General features: G+C 38.7%; 1 protein-coding gene across 2 annotated transcripts; it reads right to left on the bottom strand.

The window, feature by feature from the left end:
• Positions 1–7: 7 nt before the first annotated feature.
• On the bottom strand, positions 8–23968 carry LOC135795316 (uncharacterized). Of its 2 annotated transcripts, XM_065306950.1 has the most exons (8): positions 23286–23968; positions 22838–23231; positions 21987–22183; positions 6170–6325; positions 4694–4894; positions 3976–4640; positions 3116–3267; positions 8–2868 (listed from the first exon to the last, which is right to left on the bottom strand). In XM_065306950.1, the coding sequence occupies exons 2-8, from the start codon at positions 23089–23091 to the stop codon at positions 288–290; spliced, it is 4206 nt and encodes a 1401-aa protein (XP_065163022.1). In that variant the 5' UTR covers positions 23092–23231; positions 23286–23968; the 3' UTR covers positions 8–287. The 2 variants fall into 2 exon arrangements, with proteins under 2 accessions (XP_065163022.1, XP_065163023.1); XM_065306951.1 differs by having other exon boundaries at positions 3116–3258; positions 22838–23968.
• Between the last annotated feature and the right edge of the window lie 1808 nt (positions 23969–25776).

Here is a 25776-nt window from a genome sequence, read left to right as displayed (position 1 = left end):
GAGTAGGTATAGATTACGTATATATTTTTATATAAAAAACGTGATGAACACACAATTAGATAGAATACTGTCTTGAATAAGTCACAACGTAAGTACATTTCGTTTCTATCAACTAATAATACAACTAATTAGTTTGTCCATTAATAGATTTAATTAATAATGATTAGAAAATGACTAAATTTATAACTTATTATTGTATAAAAAGTATTCAGTGCTTTTTTACGGAAAGACTACACACACCATTTTTAACTTATAGTTTTAGTGAATCTAAATTCATTTTTAATGATTTATATTCGTTTAATAACCGTGCCGGTTTCTGATTCATCTGATGGAGACGATTCCGAACTACTTTCTTTACTCAGATTCGGATTAGAATTCTTCACAAGTTTTGGAATTTGTGAAGGTGTACACTTTCCCTTGTTTTTTTCATCGTTGGTGTTTTCAGTGTGTGGAGTAGCGGTGGCGCTGGCGATTGCCGCAATGGCGCTCGCCGACAAGATGGCTTCCTGCCGGCGTTGTGATCTCGGCGTCACGCTCGTCGTCCCCGACGTGCATCCGGCTTCCGGTTTGCTCTCGTTTATGCTAACTACCGCATTAGCATTAGAAACATTGCCAGTGCCTGTGTTTGGTGGGATGTTCTGATTGGAACTAACCCCCGGGTTATCTTTCATGGTGACGCGTGGAATGCCGCGCGATTTTCCCTCAACGCCCGTGCGGCTAATCGTCGGCTTAATAATAACTTTTGGATCGACTTTCCTGATCGGATTATCCGGATCCGTCGTGATTATAGTCTTAGGCGTTGTCTTCTTCTCGAGGTGTTGTGGGACATCGGCTTCGGAAGCAACTTTACTGATTATTTTTAAATTATCATAAATTGGTTGCATGTCAAATTCTTTCTCCTTCTCCTTGTCTTTGTCTTTAGGAATTAGTGGACCGACGTAGAGATTGTTGCAAGTGATTTCTGGTTCTTTGGGAGAAGGAGGTTCATCTGCTATTTGAACTGGTGATTGTGGTGTGAAACCGGGATTGTATCCAATGTACTGAGGTAAAGTTTGTGATTTTCGTCCTAGGGTAGAACATCCTCTTGGAGGTGGCATTGGACGATAGTTATTAAACATTTTGTTTGGGGAGTTAGGTTGTGACATTGATGGATTTTCAGGTATAGGCATAAATAAAGGACTTGCTACCGGCATTGATCTACGTTTCTGCGCCATGGTCATATTTTGTCTATCTGGGTAATCTGGTAGAACTTTAGGGAAGTTTCTTCTTTTTATAATTTGTAATGATTCCTCAGGTGTTAAAGGAGTTACACAATCATCTTCTTCCCTTGATGTGACATTCACGTCATTTGATGGATCAAAACTCTTCATTTTCTTTCCGGGTTGTGCGTAAATAGGTGACCATCCATAAGGATCAGGTTCAGACTTACCCACCGGATGTTGTTGAGGTGGATGTTCAATTTTGACAATTGTTGAGTTTCCAACTGATTGATCTTCCTTTAAATCACTTGGAGGGCAAGCAATGTTGCTTTCTGTTGCTGATCGTTTCAACCCAAGAACATCTTCCAACTCTTCACTACTTCTCGTAGAGTAATCCAATGACTTAGTTAATTCTATAGGTTGTTGTCTTAGAATACTAGGACTTCGAGCAGCTGGTGTGGCATCTATTCCAATAGAAACCTTCTCTTTTTTACCTTTCATGGTACCAGTTGTTTCAATAGGTGTTACAGGTCTGGTTGGACTCTTTCCTAATGTAGAATAACTTTCTGTGGTTTTAGAATCACTCCTCACATGTTGATTAGTTGACGAAGCCATATCAAGAGCGTGCTTTTCCTGATTACCTTTCAATAATTTCTGAGTACTATTGATTGTTGCTAAGTGTTCCTGTGCATGCACATTTTTTCGAAGAAACTTAGGGCTGTACCTCTGTACAATTTCATGTGCAATCCAATTGCTGACTTTGGTATGGGGATCAATCGTACTTGCAGACATTTGACGAGATAGTTTGTAAGATCCCCCACCGCAACCACTTTCACTAACCTTTACTGCTTCATAGGTATCTTCACTGCGAGATGACTTACTAATCATTTTCATTATTCCGCATCCTCCATCACTTGGATCATCTAGTTTATCAGACACAGAGGGATCTCCTACACGCATCATCGCATTCTCAGCGACCACCTCACCATAAATCCTTTTATTTATTTCTTCACGACTCTTTAATTTCGTGCATTTATAATAAAGTCCAACAAACAAAATCACATTAACTAAAAGGAACACTCCTCCAACAGCAATTAAAACAATCATGGCTGTACCTCCAGTTTTGACAGGTTGAGTTGAACTCATTACCACAGTGCCATATTCTTTAGGAGATGATGAACCACTGTTAAGAGAAGATCCTCCAACCATACCATTTAACGTATCAATAGCACTTGAGGTAGGGGTAGTATCAAATGGATCACGTATTAATTTAACTTTACCAAACGACATCTCATCGTTTGGTTTTCTATCTGGTAATTTTCTTGCAAATTTATCTGTTAGAGTAGAGGTACCCTTACCATAGGGAAACCAAGGTGGTACATTCTTAGGTCTTGCAAAAATAGGTGGTGGTGGAGGTTGAACAGTAGTTTTAACCGGAATCATTTTTGGATGAAAAAAGTCACTCGTGTTCTTGTTCATCAAAGATGGAAGAATTTCATTCCAGTAATTGACTTCACGACTTCTGTAATGATGACTCACACGAAGTGGGATACCCAAATATAAATATTCCTCGTTCTTGGGATCAAAATCAGGCCAATCAACTTCATATGACCTCCATTCTAGAGCAGTCAGTGTCTGATAAGAAGTCTTTCTTGGTACATTCGGATCTCTGCAAATTAACAATATAAATTTGTATAAGCAAATTAATTACGATGCCAGCAAATGTACTACCGCTGGTGCTGGGCGGTGGACCTAATAACTAAAGTTAGTATTTCAGCTGCAGTTCTACGATCGGTGGGCTTTGATTAAAGAACCCCTTCTGTATTGTTAACTACGATTTACTACACTGGACCCCGGTCGCAATTCACGCTGGACTTTATTGTACGGCATAACTGAATGGACGTAAATGTGCATACCCCGTATAGGCAAAATTAGTCCACAAAGTCATGACGACTTCCGAAAATAGTTTCTCCTGCGCATTGTAGCGATCGACGAAGTGGAATTTCGGTCCGTCCAATGGTACACCAAAAACAAACGGCAGCTCCTCTCCATGCGTCGTCTTGTTGCGCTGTAACATCACAACATCAGGCACGAAATAAACATCCAACAAAGTTTTTGCATGTTTTAAATTTTAATAGCTTATTTTAATTTTAAATGTAAGTGCCAGCATTAAATATTTAAGCGTTCTTTAGAGTAACACATCAAGCCATCTTAGATTATACCGGGTGTTGTTTCTTTTGTTGGATCATACAGCGTCGAAAAAAAGCACTCCTTTGGTAATATAAAGGTAAATCCGGTTGAAGTAGAAACACTCCGAGCCTGGAAGACGTACGACGACTCACGTTAGAGAGCACGGGGCGAATTGCAAGCGTGGAGTGAGGACACAAAGTAGCGTTCGATGCTAATGTGTCGCACGGGAAAAGTAATGTCTTTAGTAGATATGTATGGGTCTGTTGGGAGCACGGAAATCGTGAATCGTCGTCCGGAATCGCATGTGCGCGCACGGCACACACACACGCGGTCGAAAAATCCAAAGCGGGATAGAATCGTGCAGAGCCGGTTTGGCAATAAACCAACGAGGGCTGTGGGCACCGCCACTTTTGCTCCCAGAAATTTATAGCAGATTGAAAACTTAAATAAGCGTTCGTCGCCCCTAGGCTTTGGAGTCTTTCATGTCACTTCGATTAAACGCCATAAACTGTACGTCAGTCATAAATTAACCCGCCCATACCGAGGACAATGCTAATTTTCGATTAGCCTTATGTAAATCACTTACGATATATTCTCGGGAAGCGGTCGTGTGGCCGAAAACATAAAAGTAACTTTGCGAGTTGACACTGGCATGATATCTGGCTGTCAGAGCGATGGGGGCTACAGTTCTTGCATCACTCAACATGTCCAACAACAAGTCTCTGGCTATGGATGCTCTGTCAGGTTCGGGAAAACCATCCATTTGGTATTGTTGGGGACCATGTGGGACATTCTGCGAATAGTGTTCGAGAGTATGCGCTACACAATTCTCAGGTTTATATTCACATCTGGCATAGAAAAACTTTCGCAATTCATGGTCTCGTTCTTTTTCTAATAGACCAAAAGCAAGACCAACTGGAGGTAACAACTGGACACTTTCTACTTCGGTAACTCCATACATCAATTCAAATCTGCTAAAGAACTCGTTGTAGGTGCTCATGATCTTTGCGGGATCATTAGGAATTACTAAACCATCAACAATTGGTCCAAATTTAGTAGAATAATCAGCTGTTGTTGCAGTTACATCAAGTAACTCAGAAAGTCGTTTCTTTCGTAAACACGCTGCAAGTTTATCATCTGATGGACAATTCAGAGCTTCAGCCACTTGGTAAGTCACTTGACGTGAGTTACTAGCTAATGCCCAGTCTGATAAAGCCGTTCCACTCATAAGAATAGCTCGGTGAAACAATTCTGTAATAATTAGTTTAATATTTGTTATTAAATATAATAAAATAATAAACTACGTTTGTTCTCCTTGGGAACCATTGGTGATAACATCAGTAAACTAATACAAGCCGCTCCAGTTCCATGTCCAAACAAAGTGATGGCGCTGGGATCTCCTCCGAAGTATTGAATGTTCTCTTGGACCCATACCAACGCCGCCACTTGGTCGACGAGACCAAAATTACTCCTCGACGTCTCTTCCAGTCCGACCTTCAGGAAACCTACACAAACCCAGAGTTTAGCATTAGAAAAAGTTTGTTAGCTGAGTCGCGAATAAATTTGTTAGATACAAAAGAAGTTCAGCGACCGTAAATGACTGCCGGGCGGCGGCGGCGCGTTAAGTGTGTGCAAAGTAGGCGCGCGGCGCTTTTGTGCGCGCGTGCTCATGCCGACAAATATAAATTTCCCTCGGCGGAAATCTCGAGTTCCCCTCGGCATGCCGGAACACGGCAGCGGACAGCGAGAGCGGTTCCAGAAGAAAAAGCAAGAAACGCAAGAAGCAGAAAAGAAGCGGCGAATACGAGTGCGGAAGACCAGGATATAGTGGTGGAGTGAAAGGTAACCCTCTTCTCATACTTCCACTTTTTCCTTCCCAGCCTCTCTCACTCACCAAAGCAAGAAAATGTATGCGAATGAATGAGATTCATTTTGCTGTGAGATTTCACAGCGAGCAGAATGGAATTTTTAATTTTTTGACCGTAACCTCAAAACATAACCTAAAACTTATAACAGTCATAACGCTCGGAATGAATAAAAATGGTGAAGAATTCAAATCATAATTCTTGGTAGATTTTATTTCGCATTGTGAATATAATTTACGAGAAAACTCTCGCGCTGACCATCGAAACAAAAGAGCGGCTGAGGAAAAAATAATAAAACAAACCACGCCGCAAACACTAGATATCCATCCGGTATCCATTGTGCGACGTTACCATAAACATTTTATGACGCAATAAATGTACTCACAGACCGAGTCCGAGCGCAAATCCTTGCTCTCGGTGCAGTTGCATAAGGATTTTATGAACCATGCAAGCGCAAATGAGAGATATTTATAAGCTTGCTGCATTTTTAACGCAAATTGAACGTCGTGGTGGCTTCGAATGTCAGTGACCATTATCAGACCAACTTCTTTGTGTAAACGCTTCATTGTTTTGTTTTGTTTGTTTCTACTTGTGTGAATTGTGCTCATAATGCAATTTTGGTAATTCAGCTGTTCTGTTGCATCGCATAATTATATTTGTTTAATTACAAATATGGTAGCGCGGATATTAAAATGTTAAGCATTAATAATTGCCTGACGTAGTCTAGTGGGAAGCTTTAATATTGTAAAATTAGCCTGTAATTATAATGAACAATGTCGAAGTAATTATGCATGAATTTTCTATTTCCGTTATTAGCGCTGATGATCATCGTTGTTTAGTTGGCTGCATAAATATATCAAGCATAATTGAGGTTAAATAAAACGTGATGGAATTAATTTTGTATTTTGTAATTACCTAAAATTCCAAGTCGAAAGTTGACTGTAACTACAATAACCTTTCCGTAACTTGCAAGGACACTGCCGTCGTATGGATTTCCAGATCCCCATTCGAAGGACTCGCCGTGTATGTACACCATTACTGGATATTTTGATGTTCGTGCGATATAATCATCTTAAACAAAGAAAAAAAATTAATTGCACTGCATGTCGGGTAATGTACTTCTTTCGTTCTGTTATTTTTAGTCGATATTCATTTGTAGGGTTTTTATTGGAATGAAATTGAAACCTTTTTATTTCATCCAAGTACGAACATCCACGCTAATATATTGTAACTTTATTTTCATCAGAGTAGCGAGCGCTGGTGCTGGTGGCGTTTGTGCGCCAAGCGGCGAGGATATTCGATCGGAAATTGGTAAGTAACTCAAAGAAAACAAAAAATATTGAATCGTGCGCGGCCGGACGGCGGGCGCTCGCGCTCGCCGGAGGATACAAAATTGAAAATTTATAGCTTGTGTTCGATACTTTGTTACTTTGTTTCCGTAATCTGTGTTGCTCGCTGGCGGCATAAGCGGCCGCCATCGCCGCCGCCGTCGGGGCGAGTTTTGAGATTAAACCAAAGTTGTTAATTACTTTCCTGCGCCTTCACGCTCTACGATAAAAAGATGTTGCTATCAGTAATTTGTGAGTCGCTAATTTATTTTAATAAAACTCAATGCTAAATCTTCTCAAGAAATTTAAACGTACTTTAATATAATATCTTATTAAATATTAATTATTGCAAACACGTTTAATTTAATTAAAGAGTTTAATATATTAAAAGTCTTTACTAATATATTTATTAGCTTTTCCCTTAAATAAAATCGTTATAAAAAGAAAACTGTAATGTTGATAACTAGACGACCAACTCTGCACAAAGTACATGTAAAAGCTTGAGCTTCAAGCTCGCAGATGGCGGTATCGGTATAGAGTACAGGAATTTTCCGAGCGGAATTTCCCTCAACTAATCTCATCTCATCTCGCTTCCACCTCCAGCGCTTAGATCAATAATCATCGCGCCGGCATCCTGCCAGCTCCGCCGGAAATTCTTTACGCTTTAATTAAAAACTTTAATAGACGATTAAAAAGCCCATTAGGGAAACAATACAATCGGCTTTACAGAAATATGCGTTTTTTTCCTCTCCACAAACACACACCCCTAACTGCAAAAAGCACACACAACATCGTCGCCGCCGCACGCGCACCATAATTCACCACTGCCCCCCGCTCGCACGCTTGCAAACTCGTAAACTTTCAACTTGATTTTCGTACGAATACGCTTCTTGTTAGGGATATACTTTTTTGTTTGGGCTGTTAGCAAAGCCGAGAAGAGCATGTTGGCAAAATGTAAATTGCGGAATACAAAAGGAACGTTAATTAATTGACTTTTGGTAAAAGTACGAAAGTACGAAACCAAAAAAATCCGATTCAGATTTTGCTGTATAATTAAAAATTTCCCAAACAATACAAAACATGTTTGTTAAAAACAGCTTAACATTAAAAAAATAAAACAAGTACTAATGTATTGGATGCATACATGTTTGAGAGCCATCAATTGAGGTTAGAAGCAATTTGAAAGCAACACGAGATCCAATCTTAGCGTATTTTCTTTAAATTTCAACTTGCGTGGGAAAAAAATCGAAGGAATGATCAAACATTGAGCAAATGTGGTGGGCGAGTACGAGTGTAAGTAGAATCTAATTACACCTGCGCGGAAATAGGAAATGGGAAATGGAAAATAGATTGCAGACCTCACAATGGAGGCAAATGGTAATTTAAACATCGATTTGTCGACAGAGGGGAAAAGTTTACTTCCTTCCAGTGCCGTGTTTTCAAGCGTTGCATTCGGGCGGTTGACGACACGAGAAGACGCGGAGAAGTATGTTCGGTTGTTAATCATGCAGATAAGGACGTCGTTTAAATTTACATCAAGCGTCTAGCCGGGGAACTAGATCAACAAACACGTTTTTCGTGTTTTCCCAACAAAAACAACACCAGCGCGAAGATGGGGAGTCAATTATGATGTATTGTTGAACATGCAACACGATTGTCATGAATTTATTCTGTTTTCACAAAGATGGCGTAAATATCTTTGAGAATTGTTAATTTGCTTTCATTTGGAGTACATTTGTACATTTCCTGCATTTGTTTTTCGGAGCGTTCTAAGATTAGCAGCGTGAAAATGCAAACAGAGATGCCAATCACGAAAGATGCAAGGATATCATCACACCAACAAAGAAATCATTTGCATTTCATATGGGATTACTCTGATGACGCCTGCAACTCGTTTTCCACAACAGTAGTGTACATGCTACAAACTGCGAATTTAATCCCTTAATATTAACTGTGCATTTTAAGATTTTAAGTACAGAAACAACGCAAACTGCAATATCAAGTATAATTTGGGTGGTATGCCCTTACAATAAAATTTAAATTTTAATAACCTCCAGCCACTATATCTGTATCTGCATGTATGTAATAAATCCTAAAATGGCACGGTTTATGCCTTATTTGAGTTATTGCAGCTTCCATCTTTGAGTGTTTGGGTCAAACCTCGATGTTTGAAATATTACGCCCCATATGTTTTATTACTCGCTCAATTTTGATGCTTGCTGCCCTGGTCTCTCTTCTAGTAAGATGGATTCATGAGTCGCGCGTGCCCCTCTGGGTCTGGCCAAGTGTATATTGTGTAATGATGAAAAATATGGTTTTAATATAGCGCCGCCGTCAGTCGTTCATCGGCGTCGTGTGAGCTATTGAATGTCAGAAGTGACGAATGAGTCGACGGCTACACCCTCTGCCGCCCCCGTGCACGACTCCCTAGACGCGGACGCTCGCACCGGCGTCGAACGTCGAATGTCGATAAATTACGATTATGGAATTACACGAGCGGCGCATGCAAAAATTGACGCGCCGCCACAATGATCTATAAACTACGCTTTTACGGGCGCATTCCGGGTTTTAGAGGTTTGCGCGCTTTTTTCGAGTGAGTGACACGGAAATAGAAGATTGAAAATAAAAATAGAAAACGTAAGGCGTTTTATGACCTAATCGGAGGTGATATAAAATATTCCTCAAGAAAATTGCATTTTTAAGTTCATTCATCACTATAACTTCCAAGTTTAACATTTGTCAACAAAATGACAAATAAAAAAGCATATTTTCACTAATTCCGAGCTGTTTCTGTGAGTGATAAATGTAAGACATTTATTACAAATAAAATTTGTTAGACTTTGCATTTATCATCGCTGCAGGCCTCATTTTAAAACACGGATTAAAGTTAAACTGTAACTCAAAGTAAAAACATTTGGTTTAGTTTTAAAATTTTACTTTTTACGTGCGTGTTTTTTTGCATTTGTTGTTGCTTCATTTGTAGAGTAAACGCTGTCGTTTTGATAAAAGTACAACGTATGTATGTCACGAGTGTACACAGCAAGAAAAACCGTTATATTTTTCTTTCATTGCACGAGCGCAGCAGGTTTTCCGCAAGAAGTCACACGACTTTGGCGTCCCTCGTGCGGCGCACACGCGAGCAATGCTTCTTATGATCTCCGGTTATATATTCCTTCGGGTCGGACCACCACGCCGCGAAAGGACATTTCGGTGTGCACCACAATATGAGCGATAATGTAATTGTCTCTTGCGGTTAGGCACCGAGGCACTAAAAGTAATAACTGCAACTGGACCCTCACATATTATATTCTCCACGAGAAGAAATCATCATAAAACAAACTTACAGTCAAACAGTCACACATTTTTAACTGCAACAATGTAATATTTTTCAAAGTACTTTTAATAGAAAATTTTAATTATTTTGTTGTTTCTGCAATAAAATTTTATTTAATTATGATCAACCAGTATACTGGAGATGAACGAGAATGAGACGAAGAGCAAGTGGAAAACTAAAACTTGAAGTGGCAGCAGTTTCGACAAAATTGGCCGGCGAGAAGGCCATGCACAACGAAAAAAAAAAAACGAAAACGAACCACAAACCGAGCCAAAAGGAACTCGTGCAACCCGCAAGCATGTTTTGCTCCTTTTTCTTGATACTTTTCTGTAGTTGCCTGCAAACATCCACCACTGATTGTTGCAAACATCATAAGTTTTGCTTGGACGCGAAACTGCGTTCACGGAACCGACAACTGCAATGCAATCAAGTGGTTTTCACACCTTCAAGATTTGTACGTTTTGTCCTGTGAGTGGAATGTCAGCAGAACACCATGAAACACAAATAAACACAATCAAACGTGTTGCACTCCTCATACTAATCAGGCTAACGCTTACAAAACTACAAAAACTAAAATTATTTCGCTTTGCCTGGTTTGTTTTTGATTATGTGCGTTTGTGTTATTGTTTATTTGCATGTGTTGTAGATTAAAATATAAATTTTTAAGCATGTCCGCATGAATATGACGCCCTGGCCCCCAAAGCCATGCCTGGAAATTAATTACATGGAAATTGCTCGTGTGCTAACAAATTAACAAAGTTTGCGTTGTCATTGTGGGCGATGTCGCGATGGCGGACAAAGCCGCCAGCCAGGAATGGCTTTCCGCGCAGATGACAATGCGCTGCATTCCGCAACTTGCATTATTTAACTAATAATTATCATCCTGTGATTGATTACGCTTGCGTTACTTTTTCCACAAACACCCACACATGCATTAAATATTAATGGAAAGCGATTGCAATCTCATTACTCAAGTTATATGACGTATATTTTAGCACCACTGCAAGTGGCGCCCTCTTTTAGGTTAGAATTTAATGAAAAAAACGGAATTTTTATTGTGTGTGTTGGTATTTTGTAGATTTTCATGTAATATTCTCTTATCGTGTAATTGCTTTGGCTTATGATAGTGATTTCTTCTAGATTACCTTGCTCGCAACGCTTAATTACGTCTAACGACGCCGAAGAACAACAAAATGTCGACTCTTCAAACCGCAATCAAAGAGTTTGCCACAAGCGCCCGCCTCGGTTTTTATAAGAAAGCACAATTTTCCGATGAGCGCCAGGCCGCAATATCCGCTTGTGTCTCCGCCGTTCGTCGCCACTCTTCCCCGCCGTCGCCATTATCGCCGCGATATTATCCACATCAGAGCGCGCACGAACGCCGCAACATCGCACTCATTAGTGGCGTCGCCGGCCGCCAACAAATCGCCTACAGGAAATTGTTACCGAATTTCCGTCCGCACAATAAAGCGTTTCTTTATTTTTGCCCGGCACAACCTTTCCCTCGCGCTGGTCGGTCCTCGGACTTGGTGGACGTCCAGCACCAAAAATAATGGTTATTTTTTTGGCCGGATTTAGATAAGGTTTTAATGATTGTCAAAGCGGTGAGGGCAAAAAGGGCCAACGATCACCGAACGGCGTGCCGTTTGAGGGAAATAAGTGGGTCGTTTGCCTCGTTATATGCGCACTGATTTGCTTAATCTTTTCTTCGTCTTTCGCAAAGCTTTCAGTCAAACGAAAACACAGGTCTGAGAAAACATTTTCCAAAAAGCCCGAGCGAGAGAGCTTTCCAGCACTTCAACATTCGCAAATTGAATTCTTCGTTTTCTAGAGAGATTCCAAAGATTTGGAAGTTCTGGGCTTATTATTGCGTAGGAGAAAAAAATTGAGAAAATATGTGATGAGACACGAAATAAACTTTTTTGTGTCCAAAACAAAAAAGTGGTAAGAATTAAGAAAGTTCAATCTGCTTGAGTGTGTCGTAATGTCTTGTAAGTTTAGTGTTTCTTTATTACCTTCGTGGTTGCAAGTCTGTGATTGGAATTCCCTACTGAGAGCCAATTCCACCGGGACTAGCGAACAAAAAACAAGAGAAAAGGTCCTAACCCCAAAAAACATATCTGGTATCATCATAAAACATCAGCTTTCAGTCCCTCTTAGGAAAAAACATAATTTTTGTGCAACATTAATAAATTAACACCTAAAACAACAACATGTGATATTGGCATATTTCGAGGTTAATCTAGGACTTAGGAGCAATATCTGCTGATGTCAGTACAGCTCAGCTCAACTCTGTCATTATAACTTTGGAGTTCTGACACGGTCGCTTTGCGGCATGAATGTTGGATTGATAAACGACGCGAAGAAACTATTAATAACGCGCGATCACGTCATTTCAATCTTCGCACCTCACAATTTACCCGCAAATCTCAATGCTCTAACCTCAAAATCAGCAATACTGGAGCATAAACTTACTAGGTGTTCAAGATATGCTCTGGTCTTTGCAAGTAGAAGATGATTTTAAGTAATTTGGAACACTCGAAGTGTTTAACCGATTCGGTGTATGTAGAATGGAAGAGTAAGGGAATGAGGAGGTTGGTATGCATGGCAGTATGTGAGGTTATGTGGAGTTGGAGGAGATAACGGAAATCTACGAACCGATTCGGAGGGGCCGATAGTGTCGCGACTGTTTTATGAGCTCACAGCGTCGATTTACGGTGCGTACGTAGGACGCGCGACGTGCCTGCCACGTGAGGTGGCAGCTAAACTGCCGACTGAATTAAACATACAGTGTGTTCAAATTATTCCCACATTAATACCTCAAAAATTTAAAATTAACTTATTTGCACACTAGTTGTACTCACATTAAATTAATTAAGACAAAATCCTAATTCGGTCGACATTAGGCTCGGAATGTTTTGAGAGGTGTAAACATGAGTCCTCTTTCTTAAGAAACCATCCTACGCCCAACTATAAAAGATCCAAGGCTAGGTAAGACCGTTTAGGGGTTCCCCTTTGTCACTGTCAAGATTTAACAGGATCCGCTATTAGTGTTTCCAAGGAAGATGAGAAGCGAAGCAAAGAATGTGAACTATGTTGACTAAAATAGGGTGGAAAGTCATCGGCACCTAATGACTCTATTGAGTTACCGCTGAATATTTACTCGGGTATCATAATAAAAATATAATACAAATACATATAAGCTGCAAAATCACTATCAATATTGATTGTCTCCATGCTGATAATCTCAATTCAATGCAAACTGAAATTTACTGCGCGTTTGTTCTTGCTTAGTTTGTTTAGTGATCTCGGCATGCGCGCGGAATACAGGGAATACGTTTAGTCCTTAATAGGATTATATCCTTCGTTCGCATTCCGCACCGAAAGCCCAAACGCTACATTTCGAGCTTTTGGTGATTCCTTTTTTACCCGTTCTGCAATCTCCTTCTCTAACCTATTCTGTTGGCCATTCTCTGTTAGTTAGTGAGCAACTAACATAGAAAACTAACACCTAATACGTTTATTGACGACTGGACGCTGTTTTCCTTTCTTTCTGTTTTTTTTTTTCGTTTTAGTGTTTCGATTCTTTTAGTAGGAAGAGTTGTTTAGCGCTGGGAAACGTTGTCCGTGTTCCGGGAACGACGCCAACAGTGGATAGAAAGTGAGAATCGTTGGAGCTGATTAGTATGGACGATGACCCGCCACTGCACAGCGTGTCACTACAAAGGTCTCTTTTGAGAATTTAGCTCTAGAGTGTTGCAAAACAAGCAATAATAAAGAATAAAACGTGGATACATTTTGGTTTTCAGATGAATGAACTACACCCAGTATTTTATCTTTTGCAAGCCCTTTGTGAGTTGTTTAAGTCACCCAGTCACCTGTTCACACAATACGCACAATATCGGTTTCGTTAACTGATTTTCAACAATACTCAAGATAACAGTTTCCCCAAAATTCTTTTCTTTCCTCGGCGGCTACGTTTACTTTCGGTTTCTTCCGTTTTCCGCTTTTCCTGCTTTCGAAACCTCCAGGTTTGCATTAACGAAGGGCGCAAGAAGAAAACAATGTTTGTTTCCCTTTCGAAACTCGCTTCGGCAAGGTGTAGTCGACAGCCGCCAGTCGGGCACATTGGGGCTGTATATTTTCAGATATCTCGATAGTGAAAGAAGAATGGACGCCTCCTCGCCGCTCGGCGGCAAACAAGTCTAGAGGTTATGCAAGCTGTCGTATCGTATTTTCAGCCAAGCCTGAGATGGAGTATAAAGTATAGAATATAAGGTGCTCGAGTTTAGGTTAGGTATGTTTTGCATTGTGCATTTTCAATGCTGTCATGAGACCTTTTTAGTCATTCCTATTCCTATTCCATATATTCCTTGCTTATACGATGAATAGGAATGTATTTTTAGTAATGTGATTTACATGCGTGAATGACTGAATAAGATTGAACAGTTTCGACAAGTTTTCGCGAGGGACAATAACGCCCCCCTAACAGAAAGCAGCAAAAAAGCGCGTGCGCCACTGAAAATCGCACATTCTCAAATGTTCGACGTTGATTTCGTCGGTCGTTGTGCCCATCAACGTCGTCGCCGTCGTCGGTCGGCGGCGCGCTTCTTTATTTGCGTATTTTTTCCAACGCGCTGCCGTCGGAATGATTACGTGCTACTTGGTGCCGCTCTCACGCATCCAATCTGCATTCGTTTTGCATAAACAATAAGCGAGTGTTTTAGAGGATTTCCTCGTCGACACACAAACACACCAACCCAACTTCAAATCGCATCACATGCTTACCAGCTCAGACTCTCCCGCAACCCCGCACACACAACCACACATAAAATGAAAGCCGGTAAAGAAAAAAAAAACGAGAAATGTCGGAAGATTGGGAGATTGAAAATAACAAGCTTTGGAAAACACTTTAGATCAGCTAGAAAGAAATGTCATCTAAAGTTTATGTCAACATTTCACATTTAAGTAAATTACGTATAATTATCGTACAATTGGAATTAAATACAAATGTATTCTGACGCAATAAATTGATTTATGTTTGAATTAAAACAAGTTAGCTCTAATGAGGTTAGCTCCATTACAAATATTAGTTCAGGGTGTTACAAATTTTCGCAACTGCTGCGCGGTCGCCATAGTTTAGCTGCTAATAGTTAACCGTCTCATCTAAATCTGACGCTAAATTCGTGTTGGCCGTATTGTTTGTAAACAAATAAATCTCGACCTCGGTTGGTCGCCAGAGCACAAAGTCGGCGTAAGTTTACTAGTGTTGTGGGAAATGGAAGCAAGCGCTAAAGATTAAAACTGGGTGAGCTCAAGCAAAAAAAGGAATGCGGTGCATATTCATATTTCACAAATAAACCAATTAGAAACATAAAGTTTAAGTAGTGATAAAGGTGGTGTTTGAATGGTTTACTTTCATATTTGTCCCATACTGTAATTAATAACTTAAGTAAAGTTTATTGTATGGTGGTGTTGTGCTAGCAACCCAGTTTAATCATCTGGCAATTATGTGTTGTTTGGCTCGATTCTCACGACTTCCTTTCTTGTGGCCCATCGTAGCAGAGAAAGGGGATCTTCTAGTATAAGACAAAGATACGCTTTACGATACAAATACACAAGCACTCTGAACCCTAAAACTTCGCATAGGCTGCGGAGTACTATGAAATTCGACCAGGCGCGGAATTCGTAAGGAATCGAAGGAAGTTTGTTTTCCGTCGATGCCTCAATGCTGGTCACTGGTGGTGGCAGGCAGTCGACTTGGGTATTTGTGTATATAGGCATTTAGGAATGATACATTTTCGTGCGTAGGATGCCTGACTCGCGGAAATACTAACCTAATTAGTAACCCTTTGGAAACCCTCGGACCACTACCCTTAGTAGCATCCCACCGCCTTTAGAATATATTGTGTAAGAGTACACATCTTTAAGCCTCCAGCTTGGAAGTTTGCGCTCGCTTGTTCACGGTTTATAGAGTGCGGGGGAGAAGATTGAAGGAGGAACAATGCTCGACGGGAGATGAGGCATTGAATCGAAGGCAAATGATGAAAAACCTTAAGTTGGTAAAGACGAAACGAATGGAGAGAAAACAAATGAGGTATTTGCTCGCATAATTGAGATGTAACTGGAGATATTTATGAATTGTCTCGGGAATAATTCTGGATAAAATAAATGAAGCAAAATCTTAAGAATCTTGTTGAACCTGCTTGAATTAGTAAATACTTTTATAAATCGACATAATTGGATATTAGATATTGCAGATATAAACTGCTTGCATTTAAATATCTGTATTTTTTTAATTTATTTTAAAATTCAGAGGCTTTAAGGTTCAAATTTGTGAGTGAAGCCTGGCTTTGAACTGACCAACATGGCGGACAAGCAGGACTTGCTTTAGACTGCCACCGGTGGCATTATCTCTTAAGGGACTCATTTCGAGCGCCGGTCACGATCTACGAGGGGCTCACTTTGGGGCGCACTTATTAGCCCACACGAACATCCCTCTTCATGAATATTATGTCAGCCCAGCCGGATTGTTATTATTTTACTGACTCAATTTCCATTCAAGTGTTCAACTATACCGAGCAGTAAAAAAATTATACAAATTATTAAATATACTTTTTAACAAAATTTTAGTTTTTTTAAAACTTAAGTTCATTACAGATTAGAAAATCGAATCAATCAAGAGAATATGATGTAGCAAGAAATTAAAGGGGAGAAAAGTTCAACTTATGATGTGAAAATAAAGCCGGTGGGCATCGCTGTAGCCGGAGTTAAATATGAGGAAAATTTACGAAAGAAGGACTCTTTGTGCTAAAGTTATGAAAGTCTGAAGAGTCTCGCAAACGATCCAAAGGGTGACGAACGAACGGTCGTCGTCTGCCGGGCGGAATGTCCAAAAAGGAAAAACGTTAATTGTCAACTTCAAAAATACAATTTAAGTGTATTCTTCCATATACAGTTTGTCCAATGATTTCAAAAATAAAAAAAATTGTTTCAAAAATATTTTTGATAAAAACATTGAAAACATTTTTTGATTTTATGCTGGCACAAACACAATGTATATAGTGTCAACCCTTCATTTAAAACCTAAACCAAGGACCTCTTCGCCGGTCTGGCACTTTTATATATGAAGTGGAATTTTTGAAGTCGTTTGTATCCTCTCTTAGGGGGTGTTCGCCCACCGCACCGTCGTCACAAGAGTGCGTTTGTGAAGTGTTTAAAGGCTCTAAACGCCTCCGCCCCACGCCCCCACGCCACTTTTACTTTCGTTCTAAAATCGTCACACAAAATACGCGTTTCTACTAAATGTTGCATCCCTAAAAATAAAAAATATATAAAGCTGTCTACTTCCTGTTACCTTCAACGCATGTCTATATTTAAACGAACTTTTAAATTAACTCGGACATTATTACGAAGTTCTTTTCTTACCGAAGTGGATTTGTGGTTGAAGCAGAGTATCTACTAAGCTAATACTTAGTACAGTATACATACTTCTCTACTTTAAAGATTTCCTAGGAATTTAGTTAGGAATTATCCAACTAAATAAATCCACTTTGAGTATTTGCGGAGCGCGAGTGTTTCGAAATCTTCGAAAGCTCCAAGAAAGTTAGAGGGAGGAAACTTAATTGATGCTGTGTTACATTGCACTGCAGTTGCATTGAGTGTATTTAGAAAGCGCGTTTCGTGCGTGCACGATTGCATTGTACGAAAATACATCATGTTGTCACACACGTCTAAAAGCCACTTGTATCAAGAGTCCCGCAAGATGGAAAAAGGAAATGTGACGCATTTAGACGCGAGAACAATTCACGCTGATGAGACCTAGCAAGTTCAACAAGAACATAAGTCACACACACACTAGAAATTCTTACAAATCATAATTTTCCTGTTTTTAAAATAAGTCAACCAAAAAATTATGCGAAATGTGTTTTGAAAGTGTTTTAATTTTGACATAAAACGAATTTTGTGCATCCACCATGACACATTAAAATAACACTGTAAAGACAAAAAATTTAATTACATCCGGTTGTTGAGTGTTTGAATGTTTAGTGTGTCATACATATTTCCATTGAAATCAAAGTATTTCTTAAAAGGAAATAGTTGCGTATCTGTGATGAATTTTATTCGTGCATTTTGATTGTGGTCGGAATTTTTTCTCGAGAAATTTTCGTCGCGGTCGTCGACGCCAGGCTGTCAACATCTTTAACATCCCGAATATCCCAGCGCGACGTGCTCCTCTGGCCGAGAAACCTCATCTAAAAATATGCGCACGTTCCGTACGCATCTTCGGAACGCATGCCACCGGCTGTAAATTTAAATATTAAACGATTTATTTACTTAAAAGCTGCGAAGCCAATACCGCGACTTCCTATGACTTGCCATGACTCGGCTTTCGGTCGTGCTTTAACTTAGTGACTGACAATTCAAACAACTTCAAATATCAAGAAATCATTTTTTTGTTTTCTTCGCATAACATGTTTTTTTTGATTTTAACAAGCTACTAATTTTTTCAGACTTCTGTCAATTAAAATTTATTAATATAACTGCGTTTAACACAGCCCAGCGCTTGCGCAAACATTAATATTTAATTTCAAAGAAAAAAAGTTAAACAAATTAAAATCTTAAAATAAGTATTTAAGTTAAAAACTTTTACGAGCGAAATTCTTTAACGCTTAAACCCTTAAAAACTCAAAACAAACGCTATTTAAACTTGCAGCGTATTTGTTTCGGTAACATTCCATTAAAGTTGTGTTTAAGTTTAGAAATCAAAATTAATGCGAGATTGAAAGTTTTCGAGACTATTTTTCTTGTGCCAACTGAAAGTTTCAACTTTTTTTTTTCTTATATAGTCTATTGTATCTCCTCAAGAGTTTATTTCCGGTACTTAATCTTAACCCTAGCCCAGAACTAGTATTTTTAGTTTTTAATTTGCTATATATCCATTTACAACCATTAAATCTGTTTTTTAACACAAAGAGGAAAATTAAGATTAAATGGAACATTTCGATTGCAACAAATTAAAACGTTCAGCATGGCTAATTCATTATTTATTTCGTTTTGGTGGATATTTTAATTTTCGTGCAGTAAAAGTAAGTTTAATTGAGCCAGTCGACATTGTTGCGTTTTACTAGGGTGCGCACTTTGTGTGCGATGGAAAACAGGAACGAACCAAGCGATGCGAATGTAAACGCAAACGCCAGGGCGAAGAAAACCGCACGAAAGTTGCAAGTTTGGATTTATTGCGCGCGTCCGCGAGCTGAAAGTGCACTTTTTCAGCGTTAATGGCCGTGCATTCCTGTCATTGGCCGAAAGATGTGCAGCAAGACAAATACACTACATGTTTGCGTTTCATAACATTTTAAAATACATTTCGTTGTTGCCGCAGACGTTGATTTAATAAACAACTTTTGTGTTAAATGCTTGATTTTCGATCATTTTGCTTGATTTTGTTTGGCTTTTTGTTTGTTTTCCATTCGTTTGCTCCAAGATAAAAGCTTTTGACTTGTTTGCCGATGCGAACGAGTTAGACGTTGTAGTAAAGTTTTAAATTAAGTTGGCATAGATGCGCCTGCCTCCTTCATTAGTCTTTAGTTGGCGATGGCAGGTCGAAATTAAATATCCAGCGCGTTCTTTTGCGTTTTAGTCTGCGCTGCTTCTTTGGTACTAATGGACGTGTGCGAGCTTTTGCAGGTTAGTTATATCCTTGAAAACATTTTGCACCTTTTGCAATCCTTTCTCCTGTCTGGCATGCAGTGCACTTTGTATTAACTTTGATGTATAAATCCTTCGTTAGCGCCGAGCGTCGATGTTCATCATAAAACTTAATCAAGCTTCACCAAGGAATTGCGCAATACACATTCTAATTTATCCCAAAATGCATATGAACTGAATCTATTTAAATATTGTGTTTATTAGTTTTGCTCGCTCAACCTTGCATTTTTAATGCGCGAGTTTTAATAGGAAATACTGGTTCGTTTTGGCACTGCGTCAATAAATCGTTAAACGTATATATATGTGTTGAAATATTGCAACAGAAAACGTTACACTTTCGATAGAATCAGACATATAGTCTAATGTTAAGTTAATGTAAAACACAAAACATTTTTTTTCTGCACACACATCAAACATGTTGTTCCAGTAATAAAGCTACGTCGTGTTGTAACAAGTTTTAAATTAAATTCGACGTCATTATACGATTCGAGACCATTTCAGCAATTCGAACGTCTAATTTTAGCTAGAGAGAGAATTTAAATAATGACTACATTTACAATTCGAATGTACAACTTATTTAAATCCACTGTTCGGCGTGTGTTTGCAATTCGGTTCGAATGAAAAATATACGAATATACGTCCAGTCAAAAACATGTTTTTCATTATTGTTTTCCTGCTTTGGGTTTTTCTTTGGCTGCTTTTTTTGCTTCTTGTTTGCTTTGTAATATAGTAGGCATGAAATTGAATGATTCAATGATTCAAATTGGATGCTGATTTACTTTCAATTAAATCGCAGCCGACGGAATAATACAAAAAACTAATAGACAGAAAGCCTTTTACAAAATAAACAATGTTAATATTAATGAAGAGCTTGAATCTGTAACAATCGGATAATTTCCGAGTAATTATATAGAAATTGAAACAGTACGGTTGAAAAGAAATGCAATTATTAAACAAGAATGTTCAATTTAATTCTATTTTTAACTTGCTTTTATCATGATTAAATTTATATGAAATTATTCAAGAAAATGTACCTGAACTCATATTTCTAGGAATTTTATGATAAAATTGCATTTTTTCCTTGGCAATCAAAAAAAAATTATTAACAAATTTTATTCTGAAATGTAATTGGTATTTTAAACAACTTCTTAAAGAAATTCCAGCAAATGTGAACTATCAACACAATGAATAATCCAATTTTATAAAATCTTGAGATGACGACATTTGTAAACTAACAAATCAATTTGATCAAAGCGATTGCAAAACAAAACAAAAATTGATCAAGTTTTGATTAAATTTATAGATCTATCTATGTAAACACGTCAACCTCCTTCGCAATATTTGTAAAACATGCCGTACGATTTGTTTATATATAATTTCTTTTTGTTGTTTTTGAGATATTCATGAACAAAAACGCTGCATTTCGGCCTGAAACACACACTACCTAGAGAGACACGATACTTCGCCTTCTATTTTGCGAACATACTCACACATGCGCCCGAGTATTGTGTGCGTATGTGTAACCACGGCGTTCTAATAAATTTCGCAGCGCACAGCATCGTCTGTTTCAATATAGCATGTGCTCCTTGCGCGCCTTGGCACGAACACGGCGTTTATAATTACCGCCGCCAGCTGACACCGCGTCCATCATCCATCATGTTTGATAACACAAAAAATCACTTTCGACCGAGCGGTGACTTTAAAATTGTTACCCAGTCGACAAAAGCAGCTCGAATTCAAAATTTACTTTACTGCACATCGGGAAAACTTGAATTACTTTGCAGTTTAATTGATATCGTAATAAAATCCGAAACTAATTTTCAGCATCATTTGTAAGGACCTCAAACGTCAGGAAGGCGTAAGAGTTATCAATGCGGATTGTGGATTGAGAAACCTTGAAGATTAAAATTCAATGCTTGAATGAACAGTGTGAGGCTGTAAGGTGAGATGAAGGTTCTTCATGGGGGGAGGGTGTAATCACAGGCCGGTCGAAAGGGGTGGCTGCAGATGGGGTCTGCAAGTTAGATTTTCCTATTAGTTCGGTTCTAATCGTGTAATCTCCCTTCGTATTCCAGCAATATAATTCAGAACGCTTGGAAGACTAGCCCGCCCCACAAATTGCTATAATTGCAGACTCGTTTAGCAGGGGTACGTCATAAACGCTTCAATAGATTATAAACAGGTAAAAAATAAATAGAAATATGTTTGTTTTTTTTAAACTTTCCAGTATTTCCACGATTTTCTCGATTGGACAATTCGCAGGTCCTTGGGGAACACTTTTACAACCGTTACGTGCCGCATAGTTTATGCGTCCTTGGTGTCTCCTCTAAACTGCACATTTATGACGTTTTGCACCTACCTTGCATCGGCACGTAGATGTTCAGATAGAGACAATCCTCGGATTGATTCTCAAGATGCTTGAGCAATCGGGTAAAGTGGTCCTTGCGCGTCGGGTCCAACTGCTGGACGTCGGGCAGTTTCTGTGGGCAAACGGGACCCATCATGTCGGCGCATTTTATTCCGGGCCATGCTGGTGCACTACCTGGTGGCATAAATCTAAAAATAAAAAAATTTAGTTTAAAATTAAACAAAATATTTGCTTGGACACAATGTATAATTTGGAATGTAAGTTTTACGATAAGCATGTGTTGCGGCGACGAACGTAATTCAATGAAACCCCAAAAAGTCACTCATAAACATGAAACTTTTATATGCGAAGCGCGCACACCAGCAGGACGAGCCCGGTGTAAACATTCTGGGGACGTGCGAAAGGCGAAATGTTTTTCTCGCCGCAGGGAGCAACCGAACGATGTGATTGATGCTCGCTGCATCGCAAACGAGAGTTTGCAACAAATCAAACTGAAGAAATAAAGCAAGAAAATTCTTGAAACAAAATGAGAAGAATAAAAAAACGAACAATTATTTCAGGAATTAAAAAATAACTGTAAGTTCACGTTAAGAAAATTTATTGAGTCCTGTTTATTTTGTTGTAAATTACTTTTCCCGAAGATTGCACAAATTCTCGGAATTTAAGAAGCTTTCCTTCGATTTATTTCAACGTACTCGCAGACGGAATTTCATTAGATGTGCACAAAAATGCACTGAATAGAAAAAATACAAGTAGATGGAGAACTTGTATTGAAAACTAACGTACAACTACTTATTTTATTCGCTAGGAAATGTTTATTATATAGATAAAAATTAGATTACCTCAGTTCACTTGTTGGTGGCGCTGCATACGGAATGCCAAGATATTGTTCAACAGCGTTGAGCTCGTGATTGACACGAGGCTCAACCACCACCCCTTGGACGGCACCCTGTTTCAAATGCACCTTTCTGCCATATCGCTTCGAGCTGCTCGAGTATCCATCATCAAAGTTGCAATTTTGCGCGTTCACTAATTTCGCTTCCAGCACCAAGCTGAGCAAGCACAATGTCACCCAGTACACAAACTTTTTACTCATTTTACTCACTTCCAAAAATTCAATTAATTAATAACTAAATTAGCCGCACTTCAAAATGTATAATGCATTTTCGAAATGTATTCCATTAATGTACGTAATTATATGATGATTAGTTTTAGTATTTAAACGGCAAACTGAAACTTTGATATAATTGAAACGCATCGACTGAATCAACCTTTCAATTATGTACTTACAATGTAGTGTACGTTTGGTGTAATGTGCAATGTAATGCAATGCGTAAAACTGCCTGCATGAGCAGCACAATCCAATTATTTTATATGTTGTGGTTTGGAATTTTAAAGTTTTCACCAAATGCGTTCATTGGCACTGTGCGTGAAAACGAATTGAAAAGCAGAGCAGATTGGAAAAATCAAAAATGCGCCTGAATTGTTTACTGTCCGCCACTAATGAATTGTACGTGTGCAATAAATGCGCTCGACAATGAAATGTTTTATAATGATCAACAGAATGCTGCCGGCGTTATTAGGCATGCACTATTTGTTTGTACAATTTATTTAATTCACGTATGCGTATGATACTTGAGGGTGATTTTCAATTTAAAATTTCAACCAATGGAGATAATTATAAACTGCTTTTTTATATGGTTAAATCACAAATATAATTCGATGTGCACGCACGCACACAATCGAAGCACTACATGCTCGGAAAAGTTCTGAAGAGTTTAATCCATCAATTACATTTTGCGCGCACAATATAAACAATTTAAATCCATCCGTCAGCATACGAAATGCACGTAATTTCCCGTCCGTGGACGCATCGACACTGAAATGACTAAAACCGAAACACGGCCGGCTAAAATTAAAAGAATGCCGCGTTTCGTCGCCGCGACTCCATTTCCCAAAGCTCGGCGCACGAGCCAAAAGCTCAACTGAACTGCGACTTAAGTCCGTTTAGTCAGTTTAACGAAGATAGTAAGCAGTGCAAGCAACAAGAAACGATGTGACATCGCACTTTTAGTCTATTTTTAAATCACGTGCACGAGTGGTGGCGCTGCCATCGACCAAGTATACTTAAGTCACACATTACTAGTGCATAGTGCATATAGTAAAAATAAGTCCGTGGAGAAACACTCAAATATAACATGAAAAATAAAACAAATAAATTTACTTTCAGAAACTACAAAATCTAATAACAAAAGTAGTTTAAAGACGTGCTAAACTTAAAAGTCGTGTTCGTGGTATAATTAAAATGCGTCACGCTAAAATTAATTATTTCACGCTGATTATTCTTATGTTACACGCCACGCCATAAAATAACATGCCTTACACTCATTACTTTCTATCTACTACATCGACAAAAATTAATTCTGTATTAAAATATTACTTTAGGAAAAAAAGTTTCAGCTTGTTTTGCGTTCTAAAATTAGCGATTCTTGTAAAGACCAAACATAGCGAATCTCTTCTTCTTCTGGCTTGCCAAAACTCGCCGTTTTACTTTCGCGATGCGTGAAGCTGCTTGCTGGCTGCTCGCTTTTTGGATGGTGGAGTTTGAGCGTCTAATTTTAGACTCCGGACGACACCGAAGATGTCCGCCGCAGATGTTGTGTGTTTTGGTTATAAGCGAGCGCGGCACCATCTTTATTTTATTGCAGGACATTATGCTACATTATGCTATTTATAATAAATCTTTGCGTTGCACCAATGCCGAGACGCTCGCGGAGAATGCACGCACAAGTCAACGCTTTGCCTCGATTAATTTCATCGGAAAACAAACAAGCAAGATATTATTACAAACATATTACACGAAAATATTTTGAGTCCTTTGACAAGTTCCAATGCACAGAGCGCAATTTTAGTAAGAACTGTTTATTATTATGCAATTTTTTTCATGAAAATATTTTTTTCTTTAACATTTTTAATAAATTTTCAAATTATTCCAGGATGATTGGTTGCTACCTTGAAAATGTAGAATATTTCACATTAATATGCTCCTAATAGATGTAATTTATAAGCACTTATTGAAATTAATAACGGGATGTCATAAATTCACATAACTCGATGTATCAAAAATTCCGGTTGTATTTTATTGCATTGCATCGAATTGCATTGCACTGCTTTACATTCTCCATCATTCTGCAGGTCTGTTTGCTTTTTTACCAGACTGCAATTTGATTCATCGACTTGCCTTCCGCACGTAAACCTATTTATTACGTTCTATGTGGTAATATAAGCATATTCCAATAAGGCATTCACGCTATTTAATAAAGATAAAATTTATACTAGGTTGGAAATGGTAGGTCTTCAACAGCAATGCCATAAATATTATTTTAATATCAAAGCAAATTATTATTTTAAATTACAGTCCAAGTACTCTTTGATTTCGTCAGATATGTTGGGAGCTTTCTTTGGAAGCGTGATTGCGCTCCGGACGGCGCCAGTCTAGAATCTAGATTCCAGATATTTCTATGGCGTTTGGTAATGAGCGAGATTTACGTGCGACGATGTGCGTTTGAAGACGGCGTTAGTTTTGTTTAAAAATAATATGATTAGGTTCAGACTCGCCAGTGCATTGCGAGCGCAACGAGCGCGGAGAAAAAAGTGTGTGCGGTTGCGGCTAGTCGCTTGCTGCAACTACTCATAAATACAAATAGAATTGAGTATAAAAGACATGATAAAACAATGTCTCATAGACAATTTTAACTTATCTAATTAAAGGTATATATAA

The sequence above is a fragment of the Atheta coriaria genome, unplaced genomic scaffold, assembly GCF_025399875.1.
Source record: "Atheta coriaria isolate IRGN ID8LTWV9N9 unplaced genomic scaffold, Caltech_Dcor_3.1 hic_scaffold_7_pilon, whole genome shotgun sequence".
NCBI lineage: Eukaryota > Metazoa > Arthropoda > Insecta > Coleoptera > Staphylinidae > Dalotia > Dalotia coriaria.
This window is presented reverse-complemented; position numbering and strand designations above follow the sequence as displayed.